Consider the following 21411-nt stretch of genomic DNA (forward strand, 5'->3'; position numbering starts at 1 on the left):
ATTTTTCCATCAGTGACTTTTAGGATAATCCAGTCTCTCCTTCCTTTTCTAGACAATGAACAGACAGTCACAGTTGCTCTCTGGAGTTCAGCCTCAACATGCTTCTCCAACTCAGGGTTAGCTAGATAAGGAAGGTTACTATGTTCTTACAATAGGTCAGCTAAAACATTATTATGTCTTACGTCTTTGTTTTTAAAGGGGTAAAATATAATAAGTTGTGTTTAGGCTGAGCTAACTGCACTTTCTTTTTCTACCCTGAGAACTGTACCATATGTCACAACCAGACATGGACCCCCGTCTCGTCTTTCTCACTGTAAACATCATCGTAAAGAAGGAAACGGGTAGAGACTCTCTGTAACACCCCGATTAACTCCACAAAATAATGTACACAAACTGGGATGCAGTTTTACAAGGAGTGCATGCAAAAATTAAGTTTGTTAAAGAATTTGCTCTGAAAAACACAACTGCATGTGTTGTTAGGTGTTGATATGACAGACAGTAAACCAATAACAGGTATCAATCAATAGTCGAGTTTCATCAAGTAATCAGCAGGAGTGCACCAAATGCAGTTTTCTGGCCGATCATGAGATTTAAAAAGCCTGACCTGCCAATTCCGATTTTGGCCGAAACGGATTTTTTTGTCTGTAAAGTAGATAATGTTGTGTCAAAGCGACCAAGGTGGCAACAACGGGGACATCTGCTAATTTCAAGACATTTGCGGAGGCAGAAAATATTGCCAGATAAAATCAGTTTACCCTTTACGTATCGGCTGATTGCACATCTCCTAAAATTAAGGAAATTGGGGCCAATTTATCAATCAACTGATATATCAGTGCACCTATACTAACCCGATAGATAATGTGATCAGGACCCCCAGTCAACACCTTATGTCAGATCAACAAATTTTGAGTGGATACGGAGTTTACTTTATTAGCCTATAACTGTCTTGATGCAAATTGTGTTCAATTTCATTATTTTTTATTACTTCTTTAAAGCTGCAGTATGTAACTTTATTTTTAAAAAAAAGTATTTTATTTACATATTTGTTAAAACTGTCACCATGTTGTGACAGCATGTCATGAGACAGAAAACCTGTGAAAAAATGGATCTCCTCTACCCCCTCCCTGAGCTACTATAATTGCCATTTCAAGAAATCCACTGCACATGGTCAAATACAACCAATCAGAGCCAGGGGGAGGGTCTAAGTGCTGTCAAACATGCTCATGTACGAGCGGCTCAATGTGCTAATGACAGAAAAACAACATGTGGTTACAGGAAAGCTGTTTATTTGCCAATATCAGTAACCATGCTAACTAGCCTTAGCAATCTTGGCAAACTCTGCTATCAGGAAGAAGCTGCACCATAGAGGAGAGCAATGGAGAGGGTGTAAGCAGCACATACATGAGGGTGATTGATGATGCTAAGCCCCTCCTCCTGAATCTGAGTGGTTGTTTCTAACCGAGGTCTGTATGTATGCAGCTAGCAAAAGTAGTACTTGGAGAAGGCAGATGAGCTCAATTTCTTTTCGCAGATTATCTATCCTATACCATACTAACAGTTTTAACAAATATGTAACAAATATATTTTTTAATAAAAGTTACATAATGCAACTTTAATTGGAAAAAAAAAGCTAATATGTCAATCACACTTTACATACACCGAGTAGTTCATCACTTTTGTTTTGTGAGTGCCAGCCACCACATCTCCCCTCCCCCCATCCACCCTGAACAAAAGTAAAGCCTGACTAAGGTGGGTGGTGCGTGGAAGATCAGGGAGAAAAGTTTGTCCTGGCCCCTCTGCAGAGACTCAGCGTGACCAATTGGGGCGAAGGGGATGAATAAGGCCATTCACTGGGCTAATGAAAGAGCTCCCGCCGGGCCCTGAATGAGGGTGGGCCCATCTGCAGCACATAGGCGTGCACAAACCAGTGACCTCAAAAATTACCCAGGAAGCACTTCAGGACAGTCACCCCAGCAACAGGCTGGGGTTTGCATGGTAACCAGCCGCTTCAGTCGGTGCCAGGCAGCGTCTCACACAGAGCTAATTTCTCTCTCGGCATTGAAAGGAGTCCGCGTGAAATCAACGTCATGGGACAAACCCCAGGCGTTTTCCTGAGGGGGGAACTGTCAGCGCTTCTCTCATGTGAAACTATGCAGGAGCTGTCCTCTCCTTTTGAAAGGTGAATGATGCTGCCATTAAGTCTTTTTTTTTTGTATTCTAAATTAATCCACCCAACTGGGCATACAGTAAAGCAGTTTGGAAGATGAGACGTTGTTACAGTCTTACGGACGAGAGACAAAGATCCGTCAATACCCTACGGACCAGACATAAGGTTTACAAACATCTCTGATAACAGCGCTCATTGGGCTTTATCTATGATATTCGATTTAATATATTCATCCTTGATGAGCCAGGTCATTGAAGTTTCGCTGCCCCCCCATCCCCTGTAGAACTTTTGACAGCATGAAATGACAAGCCGCCCCTGCATGCATCTCCCACGTCAAAAAGTAATGAGATTGTGCTGCTAGAAATATCACTACAAAGAATCGGGCCTGCGCTCGGGTCTGACTGCACCTTCAAACGGCGCTGCCTGCCAGCTCGCCTGCCTCGCCTGCTGCAACAAAAAAAAAAGAAAACGAACAAAAACAATCAGAATCAGAGCGAGCGAAACGGCAAGGGAAGCTCCCCCGCGCCGACACAAACGAACATGCCGGGGCCTTTCATCCTGAGAGTGATTAGCCATCCGAAACGTTTTAAAAAACCCCGGCTTTGAGGGGCGTTCGTCAAACGAAAGCGTTCCATTGAGGAGCGGCGGTGAGATATTTCTCGCCGGGAAGTGCCAGTGATCTCGTCTCTAATTGTGACACCGCTGACAAGGATGGTGTTTCTGGGAGCTTTTTAAGCGGGGCTTTTCGCTGTGCTCTTGTTTCCCCCCGTCCTGTCAGATCCACCACCAAAGGCACTGGGGGGAACAAAAAGGGCCCCTCAGATTCTGTTCTCTCATCCATCTGCTTATTGCATTGTGCATGAATACAGGCCTAATATAACACACTGTGGCCTATTATGACCTGAGCTAGTTCCTGGTAAGGCAGCATTTGGCGTTAGACGTTCAGAAATAGTCAAAATAAGGACGATCTCGGTTGGTCGGTTCGCCTACTTACCTGCTTCATACCTGCTTCTTGCCGTTCTAAACCCTTGTTTGTGATTTTAATTCCCATATTGTCTCACACCATAACTGAGCTAGCATATCAATTGGCTTTTCTTTGTAAAAATGAATTCATGAAGTATAAGTTATCATAGAGGCTACAAAACATTCCCCAGGTGGCGGATAATAGGACAAAGGTCAGTGCAGAATGTCCAGTTGGGTATGAAATGACCCAACTGGACATTTCATACCCAAGTTGTTGAGGGACATGTATTTCTGCAGGTTCTGCATCATTAACAATGTTTGTCAAACTTACGCTATCAAGTAAATACTTTGCATTCTTTCTAAGAGTGTAAAAGGCATTGTTCCTGATAAGTTGGCCACTAAAGTCTACTGCGTGATTCAAGGTACAAAGTGAGAAAACCAGGAAATGTTTCAGTTTTTAGTATACGGCTTAACAGATTCTCATCTTTCTGTTCTTCTTGATTTTCCTAAAGATAGGTAAATTCTGGCAGTGGCAAAAATAAATGACCAACTACTGTACTAACTTATCATAAACTAAGCTGCAGGTTCGCCAACTCACCAATTTTTATATGAAAGGTAACTTCTAATTATTAACGGAAAATTCTTCTATTTATGGCTTTTTGGTATAGCATAACTAAAACATTGTGATATTACATGCTATTGTTTAGTGTTTGCAAAGCAGTCAATCCAATACCTCCATTCATTTTCCTTACCGCTCATTGTTCATAGCCGTAAGAGAAATAGATGAGGAATACCGTGGATGTTAGCTTCTTCAGTTGTGCTAAGACAGTTTCCCCTCTGTGTATATTAAGGTGTAATTTCTCCTTGAACTATTAAAATGTACAATTCTATGCATTTTCAGAGGGCTTCCCAACTATTCCTGGATTTTATCCCAGGGTTCACTGTACATTTTAAGTCTTAGAGAAGCAACACTTTTCTTCAAGCTAGCTTTTGAAGTCAAAGCTAGCTTGAAGCCTTCAGAATTTGGCTCAGCTTTCCCTCGCTCCACTCGGATGGCAGATTCTTGAACGTTTCATGAAAAGGGGGGTTCTGCGGTCTGAAGAATCAAAGACTCAGTGATGGTAGGGGGCGGGGGGGCGAAAAGCAGGAGATATATGCGTCAAATAAACAGGAAAGAAGTTAAGCTTTGGCTCATAAAAATCAGTATTATAACAACATTAATTGATGCTGCTGAGTGCCATATGTGGCACCATATGGAATAGCTGCCCCAGAGGCCCGCTATAATAGACAGCCTGCAGTGGTGCTCACAACTTGGCACATTTACAAACAAGGGATGTCCCATTAATATCAGCTACACAGACTGAGCAGCAGACAGTGAGAGAGAGAGAGAGACAGAGAGGAAGGCAGAAGGATCAAATCTGGCTCTGTTTATGTGCCATCTCCTATTTATTATTTTTTTTAAAACTTGCAAGATATTTAATGTTTATAAATATCCGTCATATTTCACATACAACTTCAGCTTCGCTATTCCCACGGTACCTTAATTGCAGTAATAAATTGCCCCTCCCTCTTGGGTTGCTCAGACCTCACTCTGTCCGCCCAATTGCCACTCCCTGCACAGATGTCCAGCAGACCTTTCATGGCACATGCAGGTCCACTCTTCAGCAGGTTAGGTGATTCATGACAGCTTGATAAAGGTGGCGTCAGCGAGCTTGGCTTAACCTCTCGAAGCCTAACTGTAGGGCAGCTCTTTATTTACAGCTGCTACCTGCAATTTGCAGTGCTTCCTGTTCACAGTGCTGCTGCTTCTGCTGCCGTCTTACACCCAATGATGGCTAAAATATGTCCAGGTGCCCACAATGTGAGATTCCTTTGAAACGCATTTCATTTAAACCAAACTATTCAAGTGGATAACTTGTTCTAAGTGTTTGTAGTGCCTTACATAAATATATCATGTCACAAATGCAAACTTGATTGCATTTTAGTCAGAGATTATGTGATGGAGCAACATGTAGTAAATTTTAAAGGGAAGGTAAAATGTTTTATGGTATTTGAGAGTTTTCAGAAACATGTATGCATGTTGAAGGGTCTGTTATTTTGTGGAGCCATGTTTTACTGCATTTCCAGCTGCAGGACTGTTTTATTCGTCTTGGCAAAACAGCTCAATCTGAGCTCAGCTCAGATTGGACAGAACATCTATGAACGAAACAGCTGTAAAGTCTTGCAAAAACTCAGGTGAATTAAGGACTGGACTAAAGCTGGGAAATAAATCAATAACAATATGTACAGTGATAGACACACAATGAATATCAATAGATAATACGTCTGATAGAATTTTCAGCGGTTTCACTGAACTACAGTTCAGAACCGCACAGGATTCTGGAAGATGTAGACAAAGAAAAGCTAAGCTAAGCAAGGTTGGTGGCATCAACCACTCACTCTTTGGTTACCTAGCAACTACCTGCTGAGGAACATGTGCAGCAGCAGTTTCAGGTTTCACCACCATGCCTCATAACTGCTTCAAAATAAGTAAAAAAACAGTGGCATGGAGTGAAAACTGGATAAAAGAATAAAGGTTATGTTGCCGGTTTGGCAGTATTTCAGATATTTAAAACAAAAAAACCGAATCAATAATTATCTATCAACCAACACAAAATGCTTATATTGTGATACTTTTTTCAGCCATATTATAAACCCTATTCTGGACTGTGACTGTGCATCTACCTGGGCTGTGGAACGCTGCAGCTCTGCATTTCCATTTAGTTGGACAGTCACGTCTTCAAAGGATAGCAGCGGTGCCTTTCTCTTTTCGTGAATTGTTCCCTCACATAAACAGCACAGTGAGGTCGGTGGCTGAAGAGCGTCAAAACCTGAACAAGTTCAAGGGTTGAACATGCTTATTGCAAGGCGCTGTGTATGCCCCTGGCAGGGAAGGGAACAAGGTTCTCATGAAACAGAGTTGTCAGCCGTTCTGTTGAGCTTCATAGAATGTGAGGTAGAACAAGAACAGTGTACAGCTGTATCCTCTCTGACACAGAGGGAGGCAGATGAAGAGCAAAAGATGGGAAAGAGATAGAAGGAGAGAGGAAGAGGTAAAGCAAAAGAGAACTCTCTCTGATGTGCACTGATGTAGCTACAGCTCTGGGTCAAACGCTGCCAGTGTTTTGTGTTCATCTTCGTCTCGTCTCCCCAGTGCTCCTTTAAATTATTCACAGCCTGCAGTATGCAATGTGCCTGCCTCCCTCTTTCCCCTCTCTCCTCCCCTTCGACATCGCTCTGTCTCTCTTTGACTGTCTTTCCATCTCTTACATTATCCTTTATGTGACAAAGAGTTTCCGAACCTTCCAGCCTTTTCCATCTACTGCCAAGCTATCAGTACAGACACCATCCCTCTCGCACATTTCCAAAACTCTTGCTCTTTCCTCCTGATGTCAGAACTAAAGTCAAGGGTTTCTTTGTGTTGGAGGGTGAGTGTGCTAGCTGTTAGCATCAAGTTTCTGGAACTTCCAATCCGTACTATGTATCCAAATGTCTTTAACACTCCGTAACTTTACTTCATCCAGGATGCAGTGATTAACCTTGATTAATGATTATGATGTTTATGTTGTTTGTTTAGTTTTTATCAGTACATATACCTACTATAAACCTAAATTGCATTTTGCATGTAGGGAAATTTCTTTGTGCCAAGATGTTGGTCTACAATACCAACTCACATGCTATGTTAGCAAGATTCAAAGACTGTAATTAGGGCTTCAACATTAACACATAAATTTTGATTAATTGATTATATGAATTTTTAAAAACACTTTTCTTTTGGATGAGCTTTTGGATGTTCGTGTTTCTGGTATGCCTGTGAATCTGACGCACAAGCAACATCAGCAAATATCAGCATTGGACAAAACATCGGATTCTCTTGGCTCACTGGGGGTTAATTTTTGCTTCAAGAAACAATCTGATGGAACACCAGGAAAAACTGTAGTTGACTGTAGTTGCACTAAATTTAGTCAACTTATCACCGAAGACATTCAAGCCTAAAATACCATCTCAATGCAAAATATGTTGCAGCAGTGCAGATGTCCCCAGCAAATACAAGTCATGTTTGATAAGCTAGATCTGTCCTGGTCATAAACTCAAAATCAACAGTTTTTGGTGTGGTGGCTGCTACTTATTGAAGAAGACTGAAAGCCACTTTCATCATCAGTGAGGTGTTTGAAATGAAGTGAGCGCAATCTTTAAAGGTATAAGAAGCAACAGAGCGAGAGACAGCAAGACTTCAGCAGACAGGCTGAACATATTGCAGCAAAGTTTCTTCAGTTGATTATTTGTTTTTAAAAAGTTCTTTATGACTCTAGTGGCCATTATTTAATAAGTGTCAGACTGGACAGTAGGCAATGAAAGAGGATAAATGCATGCAGCGAACCTCATCTTCCCGGGAATTGAACCAGTGGTACCTGCGGTTAAAACTAAGGCCACCGCGGCACGCCATTATTATTATTGTTTTAAATATCTGTCTATTATGTTTAATGTTGATTGGGCAGAAGTAAAGTGCTGTAAATTGTAGTTCTAACAGAAAGAGCCACAATTTTACAAAAAAACAAATACTGTAAAATCAACCATAATATTGAAATCGGTGCGCATCCAGAAGGTCTCGGTGAGAGGACAAGCTGTGCCCCTCATGGCCACCTACGGAGCGAGCAGAGCTCAGAGATTAGCTGATTCCAGTTCCAGCCATTGCCCACAGGACTCTCATTTGTAATTCTGCACCCTGTCTGTAAGAGTGTTTGATCATTGCAAAGAGTAAAGAGGAGGAACCGGGGAAGGGCTAGGGGAGCCAAAGCTTTTGCCCTCTGAATCACCCCCACCTCCCCAAACTCTTTACCCGCTCTCGCAATTGCTGTCACCCTGTATGAATGCCCCCTCTGGCCTGATGACAAGTCTAGCGTGAAACACTTGGCTGCCCCCTGAAATTAGCAGTAGAGCCCCCCGGCAGCACAAGCTTCTCATGACCAGCACACAGTGGGCTACCGCCAGAATCTTTTCATTATCACTGTGGCCTGCCAGCCCCCCTCACTCTACTCGTTCTGCCTCTTCCTCCATCAAACCTCCCTCTACTCCTCCTTCCCCCTGTGCCTCGGCCAGAGCTCAGTCAACAGCATCTGTAGGGCTCATCACGGTTTGTCGGAAGGAAGAGACAGAAAGAGCGTTCCAGACTTACTTCTTCATCTGCGTACATCTCTAGATGTTTCCTATTCGTGTTAAATGTTTGATTTGGTGCGAAGAAATCCCGCACATGCATATGTGCTGCGTTTCTATGCCTCTGCATGTTGGCTTGACTGGATTAGTGGGGGAGAGAGAGTTAGCAGTAGCAGCATGGAGTGAGACAGAGAGAGGGAGAGAAAGAAGGAGAGTAGAACAGAGCAACGCCTGGAGGCTCAATCTGTTCCTCACTGAGCTACATCAGTGTTAGAGACGGCGGCCCGGGCCGCAGGGAAGCCTCCACTCGCTCCATCAAACTGTCAGGCAGCCAGCGGAGCTGCACAGGGAGACTCTCAGCTGCCCCCGGGGCCAGTTCAAGTCAACATCCCATTTCCTTGCCTCCTCACCTAATTTCTCCTAGGCCCTGACTTAAATTTCCAATGCCCAGTGTCTCCCACTGCAGCTCAGCAGCACGGGTCCAGGGCCATGTCAAAACACAGCGCGGTGCTCGGTAGTCTGCGTGTGTTGGGTGTGTTTTAGCATTTCTGACCTTATGAAGCCCATTTTGTCAACATATACTACTATGTGAGGACTCGCTGCTCTTTATGGGGCCCAAAGTCGAGGCGCCAGAAGAAAAAGGGCTGTTTTTGGGCCCAGTGGTTACGCTTAAGACTAAGGAGTAAATGGGGTTTATTGTTAGACTATAGAAATGAATGAAAAATGAATGGAAGTCAATGCAAAGTCCTTATGAAAATAAGTATTCTATATGTGCGCCTTGTATTTCTTACATTGCAAGAAACATTTTCCTAATGTGTATTATGTTGTGGGGACCGACTGCTCCTTATGAGAACCAAAGCCTGGGCCCCATAAAAGGAAGTGCTGTTTTAGTGTTAGGAGTTAAGTTTAGGTTTAGTGAAATGAGTTTAGGTTGTATTTAGGGGAAAGGTTAGGGTTGGGCTATGTGTCTAGACCGATGTGTCTAATGGACACTAAAGCCCAGTCCTAGTACAGTGGATCCTCTTGTTTAGGGTCCACTGTACTAGGGTTAACAGAGTTAACAGGCATGATGAGAATTAGGTTTTGGTTAAGGTTCGTGTTAGGAAGAGAGTCGTACTTATCAGGGTTATGGAAAATGCCTGGTTTAGGTATTAATGCAGTTATTAAAAGTAATGAATGTCAATACAAAGTCATAATATTGGTAAAAAAAAATACCAATGTGTGTTTGTGTGTGTGTATACGCTAAACACTAAAGTTGAGATAGCAAACCAGCTATGGTCACACAAACAACAGAGGCCAGAGGAAGTAAGAGAGCTTATGAAAAAAGTGGGTTTCTTATTTCTTCCAGTCTTTCTCATCCTTTGGCCCATTTTTCTTCCTCCAATGTATTCATAGCACAGTTGTGTATTCCCCGTCCCTTCAGGTTTTTTGGCAGTTCTTTCTCTCTGGGCTGAATAAATGCTCCCCATTTGCTCATACATCTGCCATTACTGTCTGTTTTTTCCCCCTCACCAAACTACTCCAAGCATCACACTAGCCGCTCCGCCAGTTCTGTCACTCCCCGCCGGGATTTTGCTGAAAGCAAAGGTTTGAGGGATTTGGAGAGGACAAGCTGGTCATTTGATTTAGTAAAGGAGGGGGATCGCTCTTCAAGTCCGCACTGCTATCACCATCAATCTGTCCAAATCCTGCAGCTCTGCAGCCCGCTCCCCTCACCCCCCAACCCCACCGACTTCCTCCAGGACTTCTCCAAATACTTTGCATGGAAGTGAAGTGAAGCAGTGCCAGGTCTCAGTGCTGTTTACATGGACTCTGGGTAATGTTAAAAATCTGCTTAGTTTGGCCCCAGGTCAGGACTATATCTCTCCTCGCCCTGTCTTGATTTACATGACCCCTGCTGACTCTTCCCTGAAGTGTGTCAGCTCTAGACCAGAGGCGGCTGCTGTGTCTGTCTAATGCAAAGAGCCCTGAACTTGTCTACTTCAATCCCCCTCCACTCTCTCATTCACTCTCTGTCTTCTCTCAATAGCCCCCCCCCCACCGTAAAAAGAGGCTTTTTTTTTTTTTTTTTTGCCGACACCTTCTCTGTTTGCACAGCCAAGTCCAAGGTCCCGAGCTCAAATATGGTTTTGCTTTGGAGCCTGTCTAGGCTTCCCGGTCGATATCATTTCTGCCCGGCAGAGCTTTTTCTTCCAAGCTCATTCCCTGCGGACCCTGCATCTTCTCTGCGATCAATACTTTCCTAATCCAGGACTCCCAGGTTGACCCTGAGTAATCAGCTGACTTCCCATTCGGCCCCGTCGGGGAGGTCAAGTGTCAAATGGTTGTATATATTTGATCCTGTGACCAGATCGCTGTGCTGGGAGCTTCTCTCACATGCAGCCAGAGGGTTCAAGAGAATTCACTGGACAGATGTTGTCATTTTTAATTTGACTGAAATGCGCTTCAGTTAGCGCCACATTGGTAGCTGAATTACAATACTTGAACATGTTTGATTTGTTTTCTCTGTTTTTGGCATTTTTGCTCCATTTAAGTCTGAATCTGATAAAAAAAAAATATTCCAGCACAACTTAAGAAAGCAACTGAAAAAAGTATTCACACCCAACAAACTTTTTAACTTTCACCCTGTTGTAGCCATGCGACTGTATGTGATAGACCAACACAAAAGAAATGCCTCAGAATTTTTAATAAATAAAAATCAGAAAACATATTGGTGCTCATTTCTCTTCAGGCCCTTAATGTTAATACCGTGTGTACTTTAATCAATCTGTAAGTAAAATTGTTCCATGAAGACATAGCTGTTCACTTGAGCTGAAATTTAAGCACACCCATGTTAGAATGGCCCAGTTAAAGTTCAGACCAAAATGCAGTTGAGAATTACTTTTTTTTTTTTTTATCGCCCCACAAGGGGTCTTTTTTGTGGGCTCTAGTGTCCCTTTTTTCAAAGTAGGCTGACAGGAAAGGGGGAAGACATGCGGTAAACGTCGTCGGGTCCGGGAGTCGAACCCGCGACAGCCGCGTCGAGGCTACGTTTGCCTGAATGTGGGTCGCGCTAACCCCTCCGCCACCACGGCACGCCCGAGAATTACATTTTTTATGCAGATGCTTCTTAAGGAATTTGTGCTATTTTTTAAAAGAAGTATGAGCAAAGTGTTCACTGTAAATATGCGAAGCCAATCAGGACATAGAAATCTATTCGATAAATTGAAATATTATTGAAAAGTTCAATTATTTCATGAACTTTATCAATAAGTGAAACACATTACGCAGATTAGTTACACCAGGATAGATGTTTAAAAGACTTTAGTTTCTGTTAATTATGATTTTTTTTCCTGATACTTAGTTAACAATCCTCCAAACGCCCCCCAAAAAGCTGGAATGCGGTTTTAATGAAAAGTATGGTTAATACTTGCTTTTAGAACTTTATTTTCAAAAAGTACTCTTAATCATGCAAACAATCCTCACCAGAACACATACTGTAATTTAATAAATATGACTGTACCTCCAAAAACTGTGGTTCATCAAAGTATTAAATCGGGTTGGCTGAATACAAAAGCATATCGCACAAAATACTTATAGGCATGACATTTTCAAAATCATAATTTTTCTTCCTGTGATGGTTTATCATAAACACAAAAGTTCCAATAAAATCCATTGAAATTTGCTGTTTTAACATCGCATCTTGCGCAGTAGTTTTTCAGGCTCTGTACGTGAAAAAGGCAAAGTTTGCTTCTTTGCACAAGGTAAATGAAACTTCCTGATGTGTCGCCGACGCTCCACACACTTGACAGCACGTCCACGGATGGATTTGAGGTTCTGTGTCCACGCCCCCATCCGAACAGCCACAGGTCCCACACACCCCCACACCTCACACCTCATCCCAGCATCTGCAGGAGGGAAATTGCAGGAGAAAATTGTTGTTGTTCAACCCTGTATCAGACACTTCTTTGGTCCTCAACTATCTAAAAGGACCATTACCCCCTCGGTGGGCTCTCACTCCAGGAGGTTGGGGTTTGTCAAAACTCTTCTTTCTTTTTTTTTTTTTTACCATTTATGGTATCTCAGTGGAAACATCTTCTGCACTTGAAGCCAATTGTGCATTTTTTGCATTGTTATTCACTTGAATAGTGGACTGAACCGGCAGCTGTCAGAAGTAAAACAAATCATCCCAACATCTGCAATGTTTCTTGAATTAATCCATAGTAACCTTAGCTTCTATTTTTTTTTTAACTCGTCTTCTTTGCATGTCACGTACTACACCGTAAAGCTTAAGGCCACAAGGAATTCATCACAAATTGCCACTTAAACAATCGTTTGCATATGATCTCCTCCTCTGTTTTGTTTCCCTTTGTCTATAACTTCTATTGGAACAAGCAGGAAGTGACAAATAAATGCCAGGAGCTCTGGAAGCTCTTGCATTGCATTTTTTCTCTATGTCTTCTTTTTCATTCTCTTTCTGCATTTCCCGCAGCAAGTACAGGGTTGCGATCAGTATTCAGGATGACAGTTGTTGACGCCCTGCCAGTATTTACTTAACCAGGCAAGTTCCTCTTTGGTTCCCCCCACCCCACCCCTGCTTTGTGTCTCTGAGGCAGAACCACGGCTGACCATGGCATCGTCTGCTCTGACAGTGACGGATGGGACCGTGTGATTAATTTGCTCTGTCATTTTAATGCGCTCGGGGACGGAATGCGTTTATTTTTTCTCCCCAGCTTGAAAACGCAGGCATCCATCCATCCGTCTGATTTCGGGTTGCGTTTTCTCCTTGGCTTCCTCGGCTCTGCCGTGTTTCAGGGGTGAGCCACGGGGTCGTCATCGGGGACGGCCCAGGTCGCGGCCTTGCTCACTCCAGGGCTGCTGGCTGGAATAAATAGGGTGTGTGTGAAGTGTTGAAAGCTGTGTAAATGTCGGTTCATGTTGTGAGGAGAGGAGGGCATGCAGAGGAAGTGGTAAACTGGGTGGATGAAAGGGAAAAGGATTTGCTTAGCAAGGCCTGTCTGAGTGTAGGAATATTGCAGGACAGAGGTTTGTACAAACTCATCATCAGCATGAAGGACACTTTCATTTTGGGCTTTTGCTTCATTTATAAAGATTAAATTTTATGTCTCCAATCCACACAAAATTACACATAAATTATGACATTTACACAGACACACACGTTAATCTGTGATACAAGTACCAGCACCACAATCTACTCCTCAAAATTTGGCTAAAAGTTTCAGTCTCTCACATGGACAAGCCGAATTTGTTCCAGAGGAACATCTTAACTGTATGGTCAGAGGATTTGATAGCTGGGTTTCCATTGACCACAAAGTTGCACATATTGGAACTACGAAAATGAACTTGCTCAAGGGAAAAACGGAGATTAAAAAAAAAGACCAGTTTTTCAATAAAAATGCTTTTACGCCAGGAGGAGTTGGGTTTATTGTTTAAGTACTTTTTGTTTGCATCGTGCTAGTTTGCATACAGCAACAAGGCACTTATTTGTAGACGCTGGCCTCCTTGGAGAATGGACAGCTAGCTCCACCCGAGGTCTCAGCATGGCAGCGTTCATCAAATCGTGTGTTTGTTGTCTCTTCTGTAAAATCGCCGGCTACAATTTCCCCAAAACGGTGCAAATATTTGTAGCTGCTCCCAAGTATAGGAGGCTTGCCGCTCCAACACCTGAACAAGACGCTGACATCTTGTCTGATGATGAGCGTTAGTGCTGTGACTAAAATATGTATCTCTTGTAAGTCTCCCCATCATGAATCTTAATGATTTATCACGTGAACAAGCTTAGTCACATGGGATTTTAATTGCATTTCTCATTCAATGGAAACGCTGCAATTCCATAATAGTGTTTTGTTGACATTAGTAGAAAACCAAAAAAGATTTGTGCACATTTGTAATGGAATCTCAACTAGTGACAGAGCTGGTTGAGCATAATGACAAAAACGTTAGGAGGACTGAAGGTGACGTTTTCGAACTTACTAACGTACCAAATGCCTGGCGATCGTAAGGCATCACAGTGCAAGTTTACTTATAGATGCGTTAGGGCTGCATAATGTATCACAAATATATTATCATCTCAATATCAGTGTGTGTAGAATATCGTAAAAGACTCTTTGCAGTGCAATGATAAGAATAATAACAAGATGATGCTGGTGATGACTCAGTTTTTTTATCCACAAGCGTCTTGGTTTCTGTCAGGCAGTTTGGTGAACAGCATTTTTCAATGTCCACTTGGACAACTTTGCATTTTCATAAATTCATAAGATGCCTTTTTTCACAAAGTATTTGTTAAAACTACTGTCCTGGAGATGACACTTAAAGACGCCCTGGATGTTAAATGACAGTCTCGTTTTGCGTCTACGGTCACAATTTTCCGCTTTTATTGTATTCCTTCCTTCGACTTGCCTAAGTGAAATAGCCCAACAGGGCAATCACACACAGTACCGACAAAATTGCTGGAACATTACATCCATCCTCACTTCCCTTCATCTCTGTAGCATCCCCCTTTCCCCCCTGCCTGTGCTTAGTGTTTAGCTTCCCCCGTTCCACCTGCCTTCCCCCTCCCCTCCCGCTGCGTTGTGCTGTGTCTCCGTCCCCGTCTGAGCTAGTATTCCCCTTTACGCTCTGCTCAGTGCATGCTTCTTGTAAAAGGATAAGCACCACGCTGTGCTCTTTTGATATTATTTTTCCTCCTCGCCTGCTCCAGCCTGACGAGGCCTCATCTCTAGTGTCAAGGCTACCGCTGCAGCAACAAGGAGAATCGTGCACCTGGGGAATAGACAGAGCCAGTTGTTCATCTCCATCACCTACGGTTTATGCTCGTCCTTTTGTAATAGAGTGGAGCCCACAACCGCTGTGAGATGGAAGTCATCCTTTTAGCTGCATGCCAAGAATACGTTACGACCAATTTCGTGAGGATACACGATTTCATCCATTCTCTCTCTCTTTTTTTATTATTTGCTTTGTTTTTGGGCTGCACGTATAGATCAAAATAGAAAAATATGCCTATTGTTCTCTAAAATACTGTAGCACGTTGAGACAAATAGGAAATTTAAATTTGGACTTAACTAGCGTACAACACCAACTATAAAGGGTGGTGTTCTATTACAGTCTGATAACGTAAGACAAAATTAGTAGAAATGTTTATGAATTTTCAGAAAAGAGAACATGAGCATATAAGTACTAAATGTTATTTTCCAATGACCTTGGAAGCCTTAATCTCTGATCTTTATATCAGTACCAATATAAATGACAGCAAAAAGTATTTAAAAAATCATTTTTATATCATATTGTCTTTTTACAACACATCTGTCATTGTATACAGTAAAGTCAGAGGCCAACAAACAACAATATTGCTGTGCACTTCAAAGACACAAAATCTTACCAAGTATTTTTGGTCCAGTTTCTAGTGCAAATTTCTTAGTACACGTAATAAGACCAAACTAAGTTACAAGAAACTTAAAGCTTGTTTTAAATCGATAGCCCTTTAATATTGATGGAAAAAATACTATTTCCATTTTCAGATTTTCTCACTTACAACAAAACATTTTTTCTGTTATAAGTGGAAAAAATCTGCCAATGGGACTAGTACTTTTTCATCAATATTAATGAATTATTGACTTAAAGCAAACTCTTACATCTGACTGAAAATTAACTTCTAAGTAGTTTTGTATTAAGATATTTGCACTAGAAACTAAACCGAAATTACTTGCTAAGATTTTGAGTTTCTGCAGTGTAAAAAGAAAAACATCACAGCATAGGCGACTTGAGTGCCCCAGTCACAAGAAGTGGTGCTTCTGCACTGCGCCGCTAAGCAGTACACAATAATTGAATTTAACTATACAGTCAATATGGTTTAAATTAGATTGATGTTAATTGAGCTTTTATGAAACCAACATTGAAAACATAATAAAAGTCTGGCAAAATAAAGAAACAATCCAATCATATTTTCAGTTTTTCACCAATTAGAGTTTATTGTTGTCACAAGAAATCATAATTCTTTTCACAAAAGAATCACTGAAGTAGTTACTTATTAAAAACTGGGCAATTTTTCCGTGTCAAATCAGCCATATTTCCTGTTTCTGACAAGCACTTAACCTGCTGAATACTTATTGTTATTTAAATAATAGAAAACGTTAAACTTCTATCAGAGAAGCTTTGTCTGTGAAAATATAAATTTAGGTTTATTTGAGTTCTGTGTTCAAGTGCAATATCGTCTTAATATAAAATTGAATGGTGTTATGTTAAGATTTGATGAAATTATACAATATTTATTACAGCTACAGAATACATATATGTAGTTTGGCACAGGTCCGCGCTGATGCATTTATTAATATAGTGTGATTTAAAAAAAAAGAGAGAGAAACCCAAGATGTAAAGATCATTCTTAAACCTGCAAGATCTACAAATGAAGGTTAATGTCAAAATAAATAAAAATTGTATTAAAAGGATGTCAACAGGTCAGCAGCATAAACTTGTTTTTAAAAAAAGTAGGCATTCACAACCCTTAAATTTTTCACATTTTGTCACCCTAGATTCACAAACTTGAATGTATTCTGTTAGAAAACTAAACATAGTAGTGCGTATTTGTAAAATGGAAGCAAAGGCATAGAAAAAAGTGACAAGGCTCAAGAAATATGGGTACTTTTACAAGCCACCTCATATATAAATGCCTGATTATAGCTGACTAGTAATAATTTATCTGATAGTTTTCCTTCTGTAGACGCAGTGCCAGTATGTTAACAAAAACCTCAATTCACATTAGCAAGAATAATACTTGTTTTCGTGTGGAAAAAAGAACCCAGACCTTCTTTGAGTGTTTATGCTTCAGTTAGTAATGTAAGCCCTAGCATTATAACCCCCCTAACAGGCTGAGAGGCATTGTTCTTTTTCCCATTGAAGCCCTGTCGCAGCATGGACGCCTGCTGTCTCAGAGCAGTAGGAGGAATCATGCTTGCACGGTTCCCCACACATTCATGCTTCCATTATCGTCTCCTGAGAGATCCTGGTCACCGAGTCCTTGCTGTGATTACTCTCGTTACTTAATTATACATTTGGACCCACCGCGCTCACAACAAAAGGCTGCTGTGCCTCCATTGACCCGGGTCCCTCCTCATCGTGCCCAGCCCATACAGGGAGTCAAACAAAATGAAAAGACTCCACTTAAAGATGTTGTGGCAGGGACTTCATTGACACATCGAAGGCAGATTTGCGCCGGGGACCACTCCGCTCGCTCGTTGTGGCTCTTCGCTTCAATTGCCCTGCCCCTTGTGCATCCCGCTGTGGGGTCCAGTGGGACGGTCCCGCGGTTCCACCAGTCCTGTTTTCATGGCTTCACCACATACTGTCTCAGGGGGAAAGGGGTCACAAGTGAAAGCTTCAAATGAGTAGCTGCATTTTCATTGGCCGTAAAGTTGAGCAAACTGGAATTATAAAAATAAATTCACCGAATAGCAAACAGAAGTGGAAGTTGTGAACGATGGCGTCGATTTTCTGATTTAAAGATGTAGTCTGCCTGTAGTTTTGGCAATGGCAGCGGAGGAAGTGAAGCTTCATTCACTTCCTCCGCTTCATTCACTTCGGATTGGCACTTTTCTCTTCGCAGTGGAGGATGGTTGTTTCCGGTAAACTTCATAGCGCCACGCCAAACATTAGCGATTGGGTAAAATGTTAAATTTCAAAAGAATCCACGCCTCCGGGAAGCAATCGTTCTGCATAGCCGGGAGTCCAGAGGGTCTCCCTCTGCTTTGCTTTACGAAGCAAAGCGTAGAACAAGGGGTTGGTTTTTACTGGACTAACCCGCACCAAATTACCTAGCTATAGTGCAAGATAAAAAGCCTAAATGGTAATTCCACTTCATCAGAAGTAAGTAGCCATTCAAAAGCATTGAAACCATAGCTCTTCTGTACAATCTTGAAGTAAAAGTTCCTCAAAACATCACATAGCCGTACTTGCTCCCTAGTACAAGGGGCTTGTTTCTCCAACGCCTCAATAAAACGCAGATGTTTCCTCTGATAGCTAGTGCTGCGGCTGAAGTATGAATATATCTCATGTAAGTGTTTACATCCATCACTTTTAAGCTTATTCACATTTGATTTTAATTGCATGTCCTTTTTAATGGAAACACCACAATGGCGAAATTAAGTTTTTGTGTTTTGTTTTTCAAAATAAGCAGAACATCTTAGAAAATACAAGAAAAAGTCTTGTGCATATTTGTAATAGAAACGCAGCTATTGATAAAAATGCAATAAATGGATTCAGTTTTCAACTTTTACCTTTATTATCATTAACTTCACCTTAACTTCCTCAGAGTAATTTACAGCATTTGTGTAAGTCTTTTTGAACGTATTTACTTGCTGAAAAGAGACATTCCTGTCTGTGAGCATACCTGAAATAAAAAGCCATGTCCCCCATTATCTGTTTCTCTGCGGCAAGGTCTTGGATTTCCTTTTGTCCTCACAACACCTCTGAGCCTAATCGTCACGCGCTTTAGAGGCGAAATGACTTATAAAAAAAAAGAATTTCAGCGTCGAAGACAAACCACTTCACTTCCAGGGTGAACAGAAAGTGATTTGGCCCTCTGCCACGCTAGTCAACGCACACGTCAGAAAACAGCCTTTCTTGTTATTCACTTCGTTTACCCTTGTAAAAGTCTGACATAGAAATTAAAGGCGGGCTCGTCACAACGCAGATTTGAAATACCACACTTAATAGGCGCAGTGAGAATTCAAAGAACCTGCGTCCTTGAGATCCTGTCGTCCAATTTTAAAGCACACTTAAAGCTGCAGCTGAATGCAGAATTACCGAACGGGGCTCTTTATTATAGAACCGTGTGTCGCAGAATTCGTTTTCACATCTTTTGCAAACTTCCAGCATTGAATTTGTAACAAAAACACCAGAATGGCTTTCTGTGTGTCTGTGCGCTCCTTTTGAAACTTCGAGGGAAAGAAAAAAAAAAACCCTCTCTCTTTGACTAACACACTCTCCTTTCCGTCTTCATCCTGTGCTGTTTGCTCTGAGAGCTGACAGTGAATAAAAGGTGGCACACAAAAATAACATCTGCAATGATCATGCTACGTGGGGGAGCCGAATGAATAATTCCTAACATTTCCCCGTGTTTGTCTGTTTTCTGTTACAGTGTGACAGCGAAAGTGACATTGACGACAAGGTAAGGCTGCTTTTCCTGTGTTTATTCACACGCCACATGAAGTGACTGGGAGTTGTGAATAACAAAATTAAAGCTCCCGTCTAGAGAGCGAGAGAGAGAGAGAGAGAGAGAGAGAGAGAGGAGGTAGTCAGAAGGTGTGGGGTGAAAAAAAAGCCGCAAAGAACCACAGCCTTTGTTGATTATTTTTCATCTTGCAGAGATTAAAAAAGCCAACAGAAAGAGTCACAGAATGAAATTTATTTTATGTTTTGTGTAAAACACTGGATTTCTTTGAGTAATTTTGAAAAATCTTGAGCCGTACAGCATCTAGCGTAGCAGCATGTGTGATATTCAGTCAAATTTTGCATCTCTATGAGGCATGCCATTGCAGACACAAACAAATTTTACATCTAAAAATGTGTGAAAATCCCTGGTGTACTGATGGCACAATTATTGGCAGCCCCAATAATTTCTTTTAAAACATGGCTGCTTTAAAACCTCTATTTACCTTGCCACCATGCACAGTGGACAGGATTTAAAGGAGTTTAAATGATATACAAACCATTTCTCAACATTTTTCTCTACTAAATAAATCCTCTCAAGGTAAAGGTTGATTTTTTTTTTTTTTAGCATTTTTCTGTATGAGGTTATAGCACTGCAATTAAAGATTAATTTAATTTAAGGCTTTTTACACGCATTTACCAGAGGTACTGACAAATGTGTCTGTCAGTGAACATTCAACACCTAACAGAGGTTTCTTATCTGAAGGTTAAGCGTTTATTATTTCAGCTGAACATTCCAGAATTGTGTTTGTAAAAAGAAAAAGTTTTCTCCTACAGGGAAAGTTTTTTTTTTCTTTTTTCTTAAAGTTAACCATTTTGATAATTCCCTACCAGCGCCATATCAGTTTCACCTTTGTGAATGTGTTTGTTGCCGACTTAAAAGCGGTTGGCTGATAGCAACCACCTGTTTACAAGATGAAACACCTTTGGGGAATCTCACGGATCCTAATTCCTCCACAGTTTAGCAATTACCCTCTGGTAAATGAATAAGATAGCATGCCTAATCTTCTGTAAGCATAGCTTTCAGTTCTGTGAAAACGTCTGCACCTCTCCTTATAAATAATACATTGATAGCAAGCGCAATTTGCATTAACTGTTGCCTGGCAAGTCAATAGGCTTTTATCTCTTTACTGAAGCGAGAAGGAGCGGAAGACGCTTGCTAGTTGACACGTCAAAAAAAAAAAAATGCAACTAGCCTGTCAGTTTCCACGCTGCTGCCGAGGAGTAGCGTGGAGGGTAAAACTGGATAGGAAACTCAGAGTGTTTCTGGTACAAGGTTTTGTTTTCTCTTCTGCTCAGTTACTTCTGACACACATCTTAACACTGTGTCAAATTTAGTGCTATTAAAGTTTGATTCTGTAGTTGAAAAACAAGCTGCGTTCAAGCAGTTTCAAAGAAACTCAGGGTTTTTTTTTTCCCTATGTGTTTCTGGTAAACAGTCTAAACATTTTTTTCCATATTTAGTGTTTGAATAAATGTCGTTGAAGGTTGCTTCAAGGCCAGGTTTTTAGCCAACTTATGTCTTTATTACTGCACTCTCCACTCTTGCCATATAACTTGGACTTTTTCCACATTTTGTCACATTGCAGTTCCAAACTCCAGCATATTTTATTGGGATTTTAGGTGATAGACCAAAACAGAAGTGTACAATGGTGAAGCGGAGGTCAACTTTTGCAGTAAAGAACTCAAACGTTTACCATACATTTGCGTTCAGCCCCATTTACTCTGATACCCCTGAATAAAGTAAAACAAATTGTCTTCTCAAGTGACCTAATTTGTAGATCCAGTCGCTCTGTATGCAATTTAGTCCAAGTATAAACTCTGCTGTTCTGTCAAGGTGTCAGAAGTCTAAAGAACATCAGTGAACAAACAGAACCATGAAAACC

The 21411-nt window shown here is 41.4% G+C and overlaps 1 protein-coding gene across 8 annotated transcripts in view; it reads left to right on the forward strand.

The window, feature by feature from the left end:
• The window catches only part of fbrsl1 (fibrosin-like 1), a 360629-nt gene that overhangs the window by 225018 nt on the left and 114200 nt on the right, over positions 1 to 21411 (forward strand). For 7 of the 8 annotated variants that reach the window (XM_032577744.1, XM_032577749.1, XM_032577745.1 and 4 more), the window contains one exon: positions 19455 to 19484. The exons of the other annotated variant lie outside the window; for it this stretch is intronic. In XM_032577744.1, coding sequence (XP_032433635.1) covers positions 19455 to 19484 — 30 coding nt within the window. The remainder of the gene's footprint in view (positions 1 to 19454; positions 19485 to 21411) is intronic. 8 annotated transcript variants of the gene reach the window in all.

This window comes from Xiphophorus hellerii, chromosome 12, assembly GCF_003331165.1.
Source record: "Xiphophorus hellerii strain 12219 chromosome 12, Xiphophorus_hellerii-4.1, whole genome shotgun sequence".
Taxonomy (NCBI): Eukaryota; Metazoa; Chordata; class Actinopteri; order Cyprinodontiformes; family Poeciliidae; genus Xiphophorus; species Xiphophorus hellerii.